Source organism: Ahaetulla prasina, chromosome 6, assembly GCF_028640845.1.
Source record: "Ahaetulla prasina isolate Xishuangbanna chromosome 6, ASM2864084v1, whole genome shotgun sequence".
NCBI lineage: Eukaryota > Metazoa > Chordata > Lepidosauria > Squamata > Colubridae > Ahaetulla > Ahaetulla prasina.
The window spans coordinates 77,506,411-77,524,120 of record NC_080544.1 but is presented as its reverse complement, the minus strand read 5'-3'; the positions used below and the strand labels follow the sequence as shown (position 1 = coordinate 77,524,120).

Sequence of the window (17,710 nt, the reverse complement as noted above, 5' to 3'; positions counted from 1 at the left end):
TGAAAAGCCTTCACCCCCACTTGGCACCCCTCAGATGAGTTGTAACTTCTCAGCATATGAGCAGTAGTGCTAACACATCTGGAAGATACCATTTTGAGAAAACCCAATCTAAACCCAAGCATAATGAATGTTTATATTATCATAATAACTCAGAATCTTCTTAAATTACCACTGTCTTATAAACAAGTTGAAATAACTTGTTTAATGATGATTTAATTCCCCTATTGTTAGTCATGTTGAGGACTTGCTCTGAGGCTGAGAAAGATGGGTTATTACTATTGCAAATACATTATTGAAGAATTGACAATCAGTTGTCAATTCTTCAGAAAGAAGAATTGACAATCAGTTGTCAATTAAGAAAAATGATTGCTGTCACTTCATTGTCTACCTTGAAGGATATCCCTTATATATAAATTCAACTTCTCTAACCTGGCACATTCCAGGAGCAATGAATTACAACTCGTAGCCCTTACAACCAGTATAGCCAAACTGGTGCTTCTTATGAATGATGGGAAATGTCCACTATAATTAGAGAAACACCTGGATCAATTATAGGTTGGAAATTGTCTTACACAATGGATATACTCTTATACATAATTAATTGAATTTAAAAGCTGGGTTCAGAACAGCTTAAATGTAGAATTGCAATGCCTTGTCCATTCACCTTTGGGGAGGATTGTTTTTTAACCCACACATTGCAGTTATTCTATACTTTTTCTGATTTTTAAAACAAGGAGAGTAACAAATCACATGTGTTGATATTCCTTATTTACCCATCTAATGAAAGTAACCTAAACAATATTCTGGAATATTGAGTACTGTAGCTCTTTTTGATGTACAATTATCATTGCATTTTATTGCACTATTTAGCATACATCCAATCAATAATTACAAATACACAATCCAGTCATACAGTGATTTGCTCTTGTTCGTTGGTACCAGTTCTATAACCAGATTAACAGGAACAGTCTACTCCTTCCCAATTCTAAAACATATTACTATAGAAAAGACTAAGGGAGGAATTTCATCAGAGGGATTTCATCTTCCTGTATTTTTTTCCACTACAGAATTAACATACCCACATCCCACAACTTACATTAAAAAAAAATATGATGTGACACAAATTAATTTTAAAGAAAAATATTGATGCAAAGATTGCTCAGTGTCCCTCTCTCACACAGGAGGCTTTATACTTTTCGCACTTGTTTTCCTGCAGCAGTAAGAGAAGAATTTTTCAGCTGCCTCCATTCATGCTACTTTACTTCCTTTATGCAACTCCCTTGCCTTCAAAAACACCCTAAGCAATGAAGGCAATAAAGAAATTACCTTGGTTAATTGCATGCTTCATTTTTCTTGGCTCGAAGCCAAGAAAAGCATGCTGTTATTCTGCCTTTTTAACTATTCCCTTTTGCACTCAGAACATGGAATCCACCTCCTTCAACCCCTATGGAATTCATTAATAAGCACTTAACTGTTACATAAATAAAACAAGTATGTAATGCAGATAAATTTTAAAATGATGAAGAGACATCAATGTGATTGTGTTGTTTAAATAAATTCTTGTCTGTCCGTCCATCATCATTATCATCATCCGAACATTAGAATGCCAACAGAAAAATGAAACATCTCTAGTTAAAATAAGATTTAACTGTAATATACAGAGTAGTAGAAAATTACTTTATTAATTTAGAATAAATGTGCTTAGCAGTTTTCCATTTTATTTTACTTTCAACTGAGCTGTTTTGCAAAACACTATAAGAAATATTATGGAATGCTTGAATATCTATAAACCTTCAGAAAATTTAAGGAAATAAAGTTTTGGAAAGTTGTAAGCTTGAAGTTTCTTTTACTTATTCATGAGGCTGCTGAAGAATGGATCCAGGTGGGTTGATACAGCACTATGAATTAAACATTGCACATATGGCTGGTGAATGTGAAACTTTAGAAATGAATGACAATATCTTTTAAAATTCAGGAACTATGCAGGAGATTACATGACAGATATAACATTGGAATAACACACACAAAAACTAAATATAAATATAGTTTGTTTTTAGCTATAAATATAGACTGTTTTTAAATGCTATTTTATAAATATAAATAAACAAATAAATAAAAATAAGCAATGTTGTGCAAAAAAAACCAACAACCAGTCTCTAGTAGTGCTGCCTTTTCATGAATGGACTTTCTTGAGAAAGAAAAATATTGCCACCAGGACCTTCTCTGACTAGAGCAGGGATAGTCAACCTTTTTATACCTATTGCCCACTTTTGTATTTCTGTTAGTAGTAAAATTTTCTAACTGCCCACCGGTTCGGGGGGAGATGTGCAAGCTATTCTGGGACGAGGCTCTTTTGTCTACTGTCACACTATAGTGCCATTTAGTTTCACTTACGTAATGTGAACTAAACTTATGCGTGGGCAATACAAATAGTATATTTTCAGAAATTTAAATTGTCACGGGGAATTTTTTTAAAACCTAATGAAAATGTTTTTAAATAATGCTATGAAATTTTTTTTAAAAGTCAATTAAATTTAAAAAAGGAAAGTGCTTCAGTATCGGACAAAACCCCTACCACCCACCATGAAAGCTGGAACGCCCACTAGTGAGCGGTAGGGACCAGATTGGCTACCACTGGACTAGAGCTTAGCAGTTGTCCAAAGCTTGATTGGGACACCCCAAGGGCAGATCCATACTTTCTGCTTCACCAATGCCAGTGTGGGCCTCTCCCCGCTTCCAGAATGTAGAAACAGATGATGTCTTCCTTCTACTAAAATCAGGAAAAAAAATAAAGATATAATAATAACAACAACAACAACAACAACAGAGTTGGAAGGGACCTTGGAGGCCTTCTAGTCCAACCCCCTGCCCAGGCAGGAAACACTACACCATCTCAGACAGATGGTTATCCAACATTTTCTTAAACATTTCCAGGGTTGGAGCATTCACAACTTCTGCAGGCAAGTCGTTCTACTTATTAATTGTTCTAACTCAGGAAATTTCTCCTTAGTTCTAAGTTGCTTCTTTCCTTGATCAGTTTCCACCCATTGCTTCTTGTTCTACCCTCAAGTGCTTTGGAGAATATTTCGAATATTTGGAGATATTTCTTTCATGTCAGTAGTGGAATATGATTTGCCACGATTTGTTGGTGGATTGAACAAATCAAAGAAATCCTTTCCAGAAAATAGGTTAGCCATAAAAAGAGCTTCTGTAACATTTAGTTACTAACTTTTAGTTAAATATTACATTTGGCTGCTTTATCGCATGGACTTTGAAATCTAAAATATAGCAACTTGGATATCTCTAAGCATTGTTATAAACATATATCTTTGTCCTTTGTAATGAAAACAATTAAGTGTTCTTTGATCAGAGATCAAAGCAGTTGTCACTCCTTCCTCCATTTTCCCTACATAGATTTTACTAAATACAAGTTAATGTGCCAACTACAAGTCTACCTTGATGCTGACTAATTTAATTTCCTTGTCTTTTACAAAGACCATTTTAAAAATCCACCTGGAGTTTCATAGACTGCACGTAGGCTTGGCAACATGAATGAATCATTTCACAATGGTGTAAAAGAACTGTCATCCGCAACATAAAGGTGTGTGAAACAGAGACATTGGGAGAGAGTTAGAGTCAGGAAGCAAGATTTTCTGCAGGTACAACTTGTCTGCAGGTACAACCTTAATCATCATTCTCTGTCTTACTTCATATATCAGAAAAACTATGGTTAATTTGTGTTTTTATAATTTGTATTTTAATTATATAATCAAAGCATTTAAAGTCTTTGAACTTAAAATAATTTGAAGAGTTAAAATAATGTGAATGCTTGGTTTTTTCATTATAGTTTGCAGCCCATTATTGTGTTTGCTGAATTAGTTACCCTTTCTAAAGCTCAGACTTGACCTCCTTCAAAGAATTATTTTACTGAATCTATAACTTTGAGTAAAGCGATGTTGCCAGTATGGAATAATTTGATTTATTTCACTTTTCACTTTAACAGCTTGTCTTGATTCTTCAGGTTTGAAGAAATACATTCAATAATGTTTCCTATATATTTGCTTGCAATGAGTTTCCTGATGGCATAAATATTCAATGCCTTTGAAGGCAGGAAGTACAGTAAAGAAGATTGCTTACTTTCTTGCATTGATTGATTTTTTAAAGTAAAATAATTAGTTTAATGGAGTGTAAGGGCTATTTTTGCTTTCAATTTGGCTCCCTTGACTACACATAGACACATGTAATGACAGGTATAAGTTGTTTATGCAGTTTCATGAAAAAATAAGCTATGAGAGCAATGTGTTGAAATTTTAAAGTTTGTCTCTCCTTTGTATGGATTTGACCTTGTTGATGGGGTAGGGAATAAGATGGGGTAGGGAATAAGATGGAGGAGTTTTTGAAAAATGTCCTGAAATGATACATTCTCTCTGCCATAACATGGCTTCGGGAGCTCCTTTATAGCAGCTCCATTCTGAGTCATGTGACTAAGAGAAGAACAACTGGTGGCATTGTTCAACTGCTTTTCTCATATGGAAATTTGTTCTAAATTTTTTTTCTCCACTGCCTCCCAGTGTGATTAGTCCATTTTTTTATTTTGAATTTCCATTTTGTTGACTTCTCCCATCACACTAAGCTTGACCTTATTTCATATCCTATTGACCAGTGGTGGGTTGTTCCTGGTTCTGTCCGGTTCTATAGAACCAGTAGTAAAACCGGCAGGAGGGTCCACCCACCCACCCCGATGTCATCAAGGGGCTTCTGTGCATGCGCATGTACGCTCCCGTTGCGAACCAGTAGTAAAGGTAAGTAGAACCCACCCTGTACTGACCAATAAACAGATAGAGTTCCAATACCACTTACCTAGTTTCTTTCCAGCATTTATTTGGATTGGAGAACATAAAAATAATTGCCAGCTGGAAAACAAAAAATTGCCAAGTCTTTCTCTCCAAATTATGCTTCAAATTTTTGCAGTGAACAGCAGAATGAAATAAAACATATAATAAAAATGATGACATTAATGTTATTTGGAAAATTGCTTTCTCCTACAATAAAACTTCATGCCTCATCTGATACTTTATGACAAAAGAACTAGCAAATGCATTTTTACTGTGAATCTATTCAAATCCACAACTGCCTTTTCTATGGGTTGCTCCATGAATGGTGGATTTGAGTTCTGCTTCACATAGGACAGTACTCTTGACAGCATTGTCTCCTTAAAAGGATGGAAGTCCTTATCTAATTATCTTAAATAACTTAATCTAATTAAGTTGTGAACTTAAATTAGAAAACGTTTGGCAGTGTTTCTATTTTATTTAAAGGGAAAATGCATAAACAGGGCCATATGTTCAAGTAGGTGGCAACTTTAAAACATGAAAAACTGGAATAACCATGAGGCAAGGAGGAATCTAAAGGGAAGTACAGCAATGTAAAGCAAGCTTTAAATTCATTAAAACAAAAAGACAAATAATCAACAATTGGAAATGTCAGGAAGACATCTACAGAAATTCTTGCCTCAAGCTGGATATTGAAACTTGAAAACCTAAGAAATTTATTGATGAGAAACAAGGGTAATTATTTAAAGGGAAAACCCGACAGCGTTTTCGTTTGAGGGAAGCAGAGAACACGGTTACCATTTTGCAACAACCTAACGAACTGGAACACATAGCATGGTAAATATATTTTTTAAAAAATATTTCGCATACTTGTATCCTGCATATGATTTGAAGCTAAACCAACATACACAGCACCCACTTCTATTTTCTCTGCAAGAACAACTGTGAGGATACTTGGGCTGAGAGAATGACTGGCTCCCTCGTGAAGTTCTCTTGCTCATGCTGGTTTTTAAATTAGATTTCCCTGGATCTAGTCCCACATTTTAACCTCCATGCTATGCATTCATTCTAATACTTCTGAGTATTTTTTCTTCTTCTTGTGCCTAAATGCTGGAATATAATCCCATTGAGCTAAGTACAAGAGGCTCTGTTGGGTCTTTACCTCCATCAAATATTTTTGTTGTTGGCTTGCTATTTATTTTGTCGTTGGATTACATTTGCCGTTACAATTACAATTGTAAAATTGTAAAATAATTACAATTATTTCTGTGGAATTAAATTTGCACAATGTTCAGTCCAATTTGATTCACAAAGTTGTGGCCATTGCAATGTCCCCTCTGTCACATGACCATGATTTCTGAGCCAGCAAAATCAATGGAAAAGTAGCAGGAAGTTGGAAATCACTCCCGCAATCACAGATTTTTTTGCCCACCTCTGGTCATTCTGTTTATCTGTTTAGATAAATAATGTTGACTTATCATTAAACTTTGTTTTCCACTACAGTACTTTTTTATTTATAATATAAACTTTTCTTAGATGATCATGGAACCATCAAGCACTATGGTAAGAAAAATGTAGTCAGCGAAAACTGGGGAAGAAAAAATATTAGATATGTTGATTGCCTTGAGTTATTTGTAAAAAATAATAATAAAGAAGGATACAAATAAATAAAAATTTAAAAATAATGATCATTTTTGTCCTATAATCTTTTTCTCAAAAGATGACCCAACGGGTCACAGAGTTATCTAGTCTAAGCTATTTATTTGTATTCCATCTTTATTATTTTTATAAATAACTCAAGGCAGTGAACATATCCAACACACCTTCCTTCTCCTATTTTCCCCACAACAACCCTGTGAAGTGAGTTGAACTGAGAGAATGACTGGCCCAAAGTCATGCAGCAGATTAAATAACTTCTTATGCCTAAATACAACTTAAGTTTTACTATAACATAATATTTTCTTTTCTTTTAAGTTATGTTTATTTTGTAAACAATAAGCTCAGAAGAAATGTTTTCAAGTGTGAATTAACAAATAGAAGTTCCCTAAACTTTTGGGAATCTGTAATTTTGTAAACAATCCTTATTATCTTGCCCTGAATTGGAGACAGCAATTTTGATTAGGGAAATAAAGAGACATTAATAAAAAAAGTATAATTGTTCATTAGTTGTGATGTTATCTTGGACATCCCACTGAAATGTTTTTTTTTTCCTTTTTGAGCCTTGATAGTCTAACAAGCAGATCAAATAAATGCTAAAATGGGTTCTATGCCTGTTTCCATGACTTTTATTATACTGTGTTTCCCCGAAAATATGACTGGGTCTTATTTTCTTTTGACCCCCGAAAAAACAGCTAGGGCTTCTTTTCGGGTGGGTCTAATTATTGATTCACCTCATAGTGGTGGCACTGACAGCCTCACCCAGCAGGAGCCCACTGCTGGCCCACTTTTTCTGTGGGCGCTTGTTGCTACTTGCATGCATCGTCCCTGGCCTTCATTTTGCCATCAGAGCCTTCCGGAAAGTTCTCTGCAGCTGAGAAATGGGCTCCAGATTGACATGCGCAGCACCACCTAGCTTCCATTTCACCTTCAGATGCCTTCCGGAAAGTCTTCTGTCGCCAATAAAAGAGCTCCTGAACCCTGGGGTGGGCGGAGCCTTAATTAGGGCTAATTTTGGGGCTAGGGCTTAATTTTAGCGCATGCATTTAAAAACATGATAGGGCTTCTTTTTGGGGTGGCTCATATTTTCGGGGAAACATGGTAGTTCCTCTACAATTTCAATTCTTCATCTTCTAAGACAGCAGTGTCAAACTCACGTTGTCACAGCGGCATCACATGAAATATCGGGATTTTTTTTCCCCCTTCGCTAAACCAGGCATGGGTGTGGCCAGCACATGATGCATCTGGCCTATGGGCTGGGAGTTTGACAGCCCTGCTCTAAGAAAAACATCTCACTGTACATATTAGCAAAATAGGCTTTTTAAAAAAAAAATCAAAACAACTTCTATTTTTATGCACTTTAATATTTTAGTTGAAAGAGCCATGGACTGTTGGCAGAAAGTACATCAGAGTGGGTGGATTTTTCCAACTCTGATCCTTTGTATTTATGGCTTCTTTACCATGATGAGGCCATCTGAACCTTTCCTCACACCTTACCTTACTGGACCTGAAAAAAATCTGACTATTGATGAGGTATAGTGAAATACGCTTTATCTATGAGGGAATTTATTGGGTAGAAATAAGCTGCAGATGGTGGAGGACTTTTGTGATTTCCCCCCCCATCCCCCTAGATACTGGTTGAGTTGCATGCATGTTAAATTCATATTTGTGGTCCGTGATTCAGCAGCAAAAGTAGCTACAGATATTTTACATTTCATCAATTTTACCACTTCTCCACAATCTGCATTGGTTATTGGTATTTTTCCAAGTGTAATTCATTGTGTTGATTGTCCTCTATCTTCATATACTTCATGGCTGAAGGTCTCGCTTGGACCAGCTTTCTTCTGTTCTACCTGATCTTCTCATTTCTGGATGATTTGGCTTACTCTAGTTTCCAGGCAATGTTGTTTTGTGGTATTACAGTAATGCTTAAATGTTTGCAAACCTTTTTGAATTTTCAATATTTTTGCATAAATATCACTTAAAACCTGATCTATTCTTCATACGTCCTAAATAAGTCTTAGATAAACAGAAACCAATTAAACAAATAAGTCAAAAACTTATACTAGTTTGTTTAGTTATTGAGGAACATGATCCAAAGCTGCGTAGCAAAATTTCTACGATTATCAATTCATTTGAAGGGGAAATTAAACTCAAACTAGAGAAATTAGGTGTTTCACAAATGTTTAAGCACAACTGTTAAACACTTTTTCCTGATGGTAGCTGAACCTGCTCTGTGGAACAATGTTTCTCCAGAGACTCCAACTCTATTGGGCTTTCATGAAGCCATAACAAGATGGCTTTTCTGGTAGATCTAGGTACAGTTATATGCATACTTTATAGTTCTGCTTTATAGAATTTTTCCTTTTTATCTTCTAGGTGATGCAGCATATTTTTCCAGTTTGGACATACTCCTACCTGGCCCTGCTCTTCCCTGTATTTCTGATTACAGACTATGCACGCTATAAACCTATAATTATTCTACAGGGGATTAGCTTAATTGTTACTTGGGTGTTACTTTTGTTTGCATCTGGCATAGCAGCCATGCAGCTGGCAGAGTTTATGTATGGACTTGCAACAGCCACAGAGGTTGCCTATTATGCTTATATATATAGCGTTGTCAGTGCTGATTATTATCAGAAAGTGACAGGTTATTGCAGAAGTATCACCTTGGTGGCATCCACCATGGGATCTCTGCTTGGACAGCTTTTAGTTTCTTCAGGCCAGGTACCTTATTTTTATCTTAATGTCATAACTTTAGCATCTGTATCTATGGCATTTATATCTTCATTTTTTCTGCCCATGCCACAAAAAAGCATGTTCTTCCACAGAAAGTCTTCCCCAGAACCTTTCACTGGATCAGTAGAGACAGTTACAGCACAAATTTCCAACCAACAAACCAGTCAACAGGACAAAGAGATGACAAAATCAGTGGCCAGGCCCCAGGATTTACCTGAACATGAGCCATCTAAAATTAAAATCCAGAGTCACTTTCTGTCAATCCTAAAGCAGTTGTGCATGGATCTGAAAGAATGTTATACAACTAAAAAACTTCTTTACTGGTCAATGTGGTGGGCTTTAGCTACTGCAGGATTTAACCAAATTTTGAATTATGTGCAAGTACTGTGGGATGATAAAGCACCTTCTCATAGTTCTGAAGTTTATAACGGAGCTGTTGAAGCCATAGCTACATTTCTGAGTAAGTAAATTTAAAATTTATCTTATACATTATCCAACAATAAATATCACGTACACACAATTTAAACACTAAATTCATGCAAAATCCCACATGTATTTAAACATGTACACATATTTTGATTTATATAAATAGTTATTTCAGTGAAGCTAGTGGATTATAATACAAGTAGTCCACAGGTTATGACCATAATTGGAGCCATAACTTGTGTTGCTGAGCAGAGTGATTGTTAAGTTAGTCACTTTCAATTTTTGAGCAAGTCACTCTGTTGTTAAGCAAACCCGGCTTTTTTTTTTAATTTGAATTTATATCCTGCCCTTCTCGGAAGACTCAGGCTTCTCCCATTTACTTTGCTTGTTGGAAATCCCCGGAAAGATCACAAATGCCAACCCTGGGATGCTGCTACCATCGTATTTTTTATGAAGTTTTTGTTTTAATTTGAATTTTAAATGTTTAGTTTTTGTTATATGAACAATTTCATCATGGGATCAAAATTTGGATATCACGGACCCCAAATTTTGACTAGATGACAAAATTGTTCATATAACAAAAAATATATAACCTCATATTGAAAAACCATAAAGTTAAGCTCAAATTAGACTGTAAATTCTTAAACATCCTGAAGGAGATAGACACTTAAAAATATAAAATATAAAAAAAATGACTTATTTTTTACCTGGAATTTTTATTCTAGAACCTCAAAAACTGATTCAACTTTAAAGCAGCTACTGCAGTCAGATATTATACAAGAGGGAAAAAAACTAACAAGGAATTTCTTAGAATCTTGGTAGAATCTAATACACTAAATACGCTAAATACACTGAACAGGAAATGGTGTGCTGTGAAATGGATATTGCTGAATATCTATTTCTGCTGAAATGGATATTGAAATTCTTAGTTGCATCAGAAAAAGCAGAAATGATACTTTTTTTTGGTTTAGCTTACATATTGTAGGCTGGACCGCGGTGTCCTGTTCTGATCACTATGCAAAAGTATTTAAATAAATTGTATTTCAGAAAAAGGATAAGGTTCGGAGACTTTGTATCTTATAAGGAATGATTGGCAAAAGTTGGATATATTTAATCTGGGACTGTAATTAATAAGCAGGTAATCAGATAACCATCATAATATATCTGAATAATTATCATATAGTATTCCTCTTATTTATACTTTTTATCTGGGGGGTAATAACAATAAGTCTCCCAGCAATTCTGGGAATTGTTCAATTAAATTAAATTAAATTAACCAGCAGACTTTGATTTCATCCAGAGATTAGACTAAACTTTAGTTTATGGAGCAAGTCATCAGTTGATACACTTTTTGCTTTTGTATAGCAATAGCACTTAGACTTATATACTGCTTCAAAGTGCTTTATAGCCCTCTCTAAGCTGTTTACCTTGGAAGGATGGAAGGCTTAGTCAACCTTGAGCCCTCAGAATTGAACTTCTGGAGTGAGTAGTGAATTAGCCTGCAGAACTGCATTCTAACCACTGTACCACCATGGCTCTTAATAAATGATATTAATAATACACTGATTTTATTAGTGATTGTTGTATTGTTGGTATTTTAAGTTTTCCAAGAAAGTGACAAAAAAGTAAATAATACTTTAATGAGAGGACATTATATTGAAGTTAAACGGGTGAATGATTAGCCATCAGATTTTTGTTAGCCTTCAGCCTTGTTGAACTATTACTTTGAAATTCTTCAAAAAATAGAAAAGAAGGTTCATCTTGTCTGCCTATTAAAGGAGCAATCATGTTTAAATGTTTAAATAAATAAGGAGTTGTTTTAAACACTTTTTAGTACATGCTATAGTCCTGCAAAATGCAACAGGTGAGTCTCTCTACTCTTAGGTTCAGTAGCATCACTAGCTGTGGGATATGTGAAACTGAACTGGGATCTAACAGGAGAACTGGCACTGGGAATCTTCTCTGCCCTGGATGCTATTTCACTTATTGTGATGCATTTTATCCAGAACATCTGGATCTGCTATGCTAGCTATTTAGTATTCAAAGCATGTTATATGCTCCTTATAACCATAGCCACGTAAGTAATTTTCAATTGCCAGTGTTAATTTGCTACCATTTACAGTACATCTTGCTAAAGTTGAGAATGAAATATTACCAGTGACTTATTTATGTAAGGGCATAAGCAATGGAAGAAATGGAGATTTTGTTCCCCTAGCATAGTCAACCTTGGCAACTTTAAGATATGCAGACTTCAATGACTAGAATTGAACTATGGAAGAGTTTTGTGACATCTTGTTCAGAGAACCCCGTAAATGACATCTAAGAGGACTGAATTTATTTATTAGATTTTATTATTATTTTAAATAAAGTTAATAGTTAGAGGCAGCCAGATATTATGGACCAAAATAGATGTATTCTATTATCTTTTATTTTTAAATGTGTAGTTCTATTTTACAACAAGGTATGTGAAATCCCACGTACCATACATGATTCTCTAAAGCAGCGTTTCTCAATCTTTGCAACTTTAAGATATATGGACTTCAACTCTCATGCTGGCTGGGGAATTCTGGGAGTTGAAGTTCAGACATTTAAAAGTTACCAAGGTTGAGAAACACTTGTCCACCCTCCTTTGAGCTGTTTATTCCAGAGCCTAAAAGTTGCATTAATGCTAACACAGACATGGAATGTGTAATCTCATTGTTTCTTCAATAAACAAGTCTTTTGTAAGTTAAATCAGTTAAATGCAGTTATCTATTTTCAAGATAAAAGTGATTCACTTTCTTATCCTTAGCAACCTTAGTACACCTCTGCTATTGTATCTTAATGAGCCAGTGTAGGTTAGGCAATTACTCAGAATTACATTGTGCTGTTATGTGTGTGGGGGTGTGGATATAATTTTACAATGCATTTGTAAAATTCACTTATATTCTGCAAATTTTGCCTCGGCTCAATAATCTTTTACAATATTTCAATAAATTACTAATATATCTTACATAATTCATGTAGTTTTACTCTTCTCATATGCAGCCAAATTATACTGAAACTTCATCTCTCAAAATTATGTTCAATATTCTAACCAACGTTTGTATTTTAGATTCCAGATTGCTATCAACCTCAGTATGGAGCGCTATGCCTTGATGTTTGGATTCAACAATTTTGTTGCACTGCTAATTCAAACTATACTGACTGTTATTGTAGTTGATTCAAAAGGTCTGGGCCTAGATATTGGGACTCAGGTAAGTTGGATGGGTAATATGGGCACTGTTGCTGAATCAGTATTTCTGAAGACTATCACATCTTTTCAGAAATCACCTTCTGAAATGAATGGACTTGGGACTTTCAAACTAAATAGGGACAAAGCCTTATACCAGGGACTGTACTTGTGTTTTGGAAGGTTATTACTACAAAAGCTAAGCCTATCAGTCAACACATTTGTTTTTAATTTCTTACTAAAAACAAGTGCATTATTACTTAGTTGTAAATCCTCACAAAAATTGAGTAATCATAACAAAAACTAAATTAGGAAATACTAGAAAGAAGAATGAAATTAATAATTCTGATGGAGCTACAGGCCGTACCTGGGTTAAAAATGAGATCCATTCCTAAGGTTGTTTTTAAGTCAAATTTATATGTAAGTCAGAACTTATACTTACGAACAGACTGCCTCTTAAACCACTGAAAATTGGGTGTATATTAAAAATGCACAGCTTCAGGGGTTCATGAAAACAGTGACCAGTGGTTCTTCAGCTTGAAAAAAGAGAATGCAGTCCACCATTTTCAGACCTTCATTTTAAATGGTCAAAACCATTTAAAAAATGGTATGAAAAGAGTATAGCATAGTCCAAAGGCTACCAAAATGTCTTATATACAAGTTTGTGTTTGGATAAAGAACTAATTTATTATGAGAGCATTAACTGTGGTTCCAGGGCTATTTCTGTATATCAAAAATATGTTAAGAATAATTAAATTCACCTTTCTGTGAGACTTTGATTTATTAACAACAAACATGCCTTTTGTTACAGTGCCTTCTTCAAATTATAAGCAATTAAAATAGAAATTGTTACTTATGAAATAGTGACCAAAGTCCATCTGAAGGTCTAGGATTCCATATTTCTTCTCATCCCAGAGTTCATCAAATCATCTTTTTGTGATATTTAAGCAGCTTATATTTACAGGCAGTCCTTGATTTTAAAGTCCACTCGTTCAGCAACTGTTTGTAGTTAATTGTGACACTGAACGAAGGGAACTTGAGAGGTCCCTGTTGTGTTGATTGTAACATCCCTGTGGTCTTGTAATGCAATATGGGTGCTTGGCAACTGCTTGATTCACATTTATGATGTCACAGCATCCCACAATCATATGATGTAATTTGAAAACCACTGAGGCTTCTGACAAGCAAAATCAATGAGGAACGTGGCAAGAGGTCGCAAATGTCATTCATGTATTGTGCATTATGGCTGCATCAGTTAGCAACATATTCCTGTCCCAAAGGTGCTTTTTCAAGAGGCAACTGGACTTTCTAGTTTTTCTTTGAAGACGTTTCACTTCTTATCCAAGAAGCTTCTTGGATGAGAAGCAAAACGTCTTCAAAGAAAAAACAAGGAAGTCCATTTGCCTCTCAAAAAAGCACCTTTGGGACAACCATGACCTGGATGACTGAGAATCTCCATAGACTTAACAGAGTTCCTGGTTCCAATTATAGGCAGTCCCAAGTTAAGAACACCCCACTTACAAACAACTCATATTTATGAATGGACTGTCTATTACTAAACTCTCATTTCATGCCAGTGCGTATCACTTGATGTTCATTTTATAAATATTTAAGGAAACCTTTGGGATTGTACTCAAGAGATTATACCAGTTTAGCTATGTACATCAATGTACATTCAGGAATCTCACATGGTTTGCAAAGACGGTTGCTTAAGGTTATTGCTATAGCTAAGGTTCCTAGGCTTCATTTATTGACATTTAAAAAACACTAGACATAATACTAATAGGCAAAATAGTTGAAAAACATTAAAATATAATAATAGTTGAGGTTCTTCTAAGGAAAATAGCTTGATTCTTCTGCTTTATTTATTTATTGCAGTTCTTAATATATGGAAGCTACTTTGCAGTGATAGCTGGAATTTTTCTAAGCAGAAGCATTTACATCATAATCTCAAAGAAATGTAAAAAGGAAAACCCTACAGAAAATCTTCAGATAAAAGCACAATGGCAGAATACAGAGATTCATAGCACAAGAATGTAGCACTTAAAAACAAAAGTTGCCTTGAAGCCAAATTGAACAATCATTTATTTGAGCAAATCAGTCCATTGGTGACTTTAAGCCACATTTGCACATAAAATTAACTTGTATATTCTCACGATTTTAAATTCTGTGATTATGATATAACTGTATTAAAAGATCAGAATTCTCAATGTGTCCAACCTAACATAAGATGGTTACATTTGAAACGAGAAGGAAATGTTGGTTGCATATAATTGATTGAGGGGGTCATTTGTAATTGCCATTAAAAGAGTTCTTTATAATACCATTTAATTAATGAAAATTTAAAGTATTTTCTCTACTTTTGGAGATTCATGCTGCTGCTAATTGTTTCTGGCTTCATTTTAAATTCTTGATATAACTTTTATAGTCATCTCCTCCATTATAGAACTATAACTCCTACCATTGATTATTTTGGCTCAAGCTCTTCAGATGTTATTCAGTGAGAATTGGAGGGCTACAGATTTCTCATCTTTAATCCTGAATGGATGAAAATCTGATTATCTGAAATCTTACCTTGTTACACACTTGACTGAGGCAAGGGATTTTGAAGATAACTTCAGCTGTGGAGGATATTTTATAGAGCATGAAGTACTGTATAGTACTCTGTCCCCAACAGTGGGCTACATTCCCTGAGGAATTTTTACTGGTTCTTACTCTTCTTGTGAGGATACATATCCAGCCTAGGTTTTTGAGGAGTCAATGTTTTTGTTTTATGGTTATTGTTTCAAGTATATTATTTTCTCATTTTAAGTTTTCCAGAGAACTTTGTTCACTGGGGATGTGCATCCATGCCAAAGTATTGTGGAAAATACAGAAAACAGCTGCTTTGAATAGTTCATATCTGAACAGAAAAAAAATCATTCTGAAGTTTTTGATCTATAGAATGAAAGAAGCTATTTTGAAATGAATGAAGACTAAAACATGATTGCTCTAATGATGAAGTGTTCAGAGAAGAGCAAGGAAAAGTCCAAGATGGGGGTGGAAAAGATTGCTTTATATCTGCATGTGCAGTCAATAGCTCTGGTGATGGAAGGCGCAAGCAAAAGTTGAAAGGGGAGATGCCAGCTCCTCACAATGCAGAGGTCAGCACATTGCTAGTGCCATAGACACCCATTCGCACCTTTTTCACCAGGACAATACCAAGATGCACTGAGGAGAGGGAAGGCACTGGAAAGGTCAGAAGCGCACAGCTAGGGGGATTTGTGGCACTGGGAATTGCTGAAATATCCTTGTTAGGAATAGGCACACAATGGCTGAGGAAAGGAAGGATTGGTGGATAACGCTATGTTGGGAACTGCAGGGATAATACTGCAGAACTTCTAGAGTAGGATATGTTTGGGGTTCAAAACAGAACAGATTTTGTTCCATATTCAGTTCTACCATTGGCTTAAGCCTTACTTAAATCTTTTAATAAAGATAGTAGTAAATAAAGTCATTTTAAGGCAATAGATTGTTTCCCTGGGGATAGATGTGCATGTGTGTTTTAAAGTAAGGATTACCTTATGTGCATGTACTCTGCTCAGAAAAAATGGAAATGTATTTATTTATATCCCACCTTTATTATTTTTGCTTAGTTAAGTGTTTTGCAAATAGTTTCACAGAATTGTAATTCTGTGAAATTCTTAGTGGATGGATAAGTGCACTGTGCTTATCAGGTCACTCTTGAGAATAGTCTGAACATGTGGTTGGCCCTGGATCAAGCAGCTTGTTTGGTGAGCTGTGCCTCCCAGGGCCCACAGTATCCTCATGTTGAAACTGATAAAAACCAATGTTATATACATTGTCTCATTGAGCCTTCTCAACCTATTAGTTGCTAGGACAAATAATTAGAATGGAAGTTTATGTAGAGATTCACTTTTGGACTCCTTTGTGTTTTATCTTTGACATAACCCTGACGGTTTGTCATTGATTAAACTGATATTCCAAGAACTGTCATCATTTCCAGCCCTATTTGTTGTTCCCATCATTCTTTGCTAGACTATTTACTTTTAACCTACTTTAACCAATTACACAGCCATTCACTGGCTATGTAATTTTCTTATTTTTCTTTACAAAAGAACCAAACACTAGAATATTTTATTTGAACTGCAGAATATCTGTGCACTGAAAAAGCTAAAGATACCCTTTTACCAGATGTTGGTTACTTCTGAGCCTACTTAAAGATGCTTCTAAGTGTATATAAAGCATTACAAAACTTAGGACAAAGTTTGCAGGATATCTTATTTAGTCTAATTTCCTGTTTAGTCTCACAACATTGAGCGTTTTTTGCTACTCCCTCCATGGATAGATTTCACATCCATAGTAAATTCTGCTTTTATAATTTCTTTGTTCTGGAACTGCCATGAGAAACAATTCTCCCTCACTTAAACTGGTGGGGAGGGAGAGCTCAAAACATGCTTGTTTATACATGTCTTTTAATTATTTTGTTTCAAACCTTTAAAATAGTTTAGATTAATAATTTTGTGAAGTTTGTTTTAATATTATGTAGTTTAATTGTATTTGCTAATTGTCTTGAGCACACAAATATTCAAAATAAATAAAAATAAAATAAAATGATGACACTATTTTATTATAAACATCAGGTAGAAAAATCTTTGAAATGCTGGGAAAAAGTTATCCATTATAAAAATTGGTGAGAAAATTGAAGTTTACAGATTATTGTACTTTTTGTTGTATGGGGACATGATGCAATCTATTAAGAAATAATAAATATCGTTTAATGAATTTTTTGTTAAGAGAATATCAGTATTTAATTTTTATGATAATAAAAAACATTTAAAACACA

At 34.8% G+C, this 17,710-nt stretch overlaps 1 protein-coding gene across 2 annotated transcripts; it reads left to right on the top strand.

The window, feature by feature from the left end:
• Nucleotides 1–897: 897 nt before the first annotated feature.
• Nucleotides 898–15,254, top strand: SLC19A3 (solute carrier family 19 member 3). Of its 2 annotated transcripts, XM_058187021.1 has the most exons (5): nt 898–8,021; nt 8,868–9,687; nt 11,538–11,730; nt 12,748–12,889; nt 14,743–15,254. In XM_058187021.1, exons 1-5 carry the CDS (start codon nt 7,842–7,844, stop codon nt 14,902–14,904), a joined length of 1,497 nt encoding a protein of 498 aa, XP_058043004.1. In that variant the 5' UTR covers nt 898–7,841; the 3' UTR covers nt 14,905–15,254. The 2 variants fall into 2 exon arrangements, with proteins under 2 accessions (XP_058043004.1, XP_058043003.1); XM_058187020.1 differs by lacking the exon at nt 14,743–15,254 and having other exon boundaries at nt 12,748–14,648.
• The last annotated feature ends 2,456 nt before the right edge of the window (nt 15,255–17,710 follow it).

Excerpts from the sequence above, each read along its gene's own strand:
- SLC19A3 (XM_058187020.1), top strand. The coding sequence starts at position 7,842 with ATGCACTTTAATATTTTAGTTGAAAGAGCCATGGACTGTTGGCAGAAA. Across the intron at positions 8,022-8,867 it reads AAAATCTGACTATTGATGAG|GTGATGCAGCATATTTTTCC; the intron begins GTATAGTGAAAT and ends TTTATCTTCTAG. Across the intron at positions 11,731-12,747 it reads CTCCTTATAACCATAGCCAC|ATTCCAGATTGCTATCAACC; the intron begins GTAAGTAATTTT and ends TTTGTATTTTAG.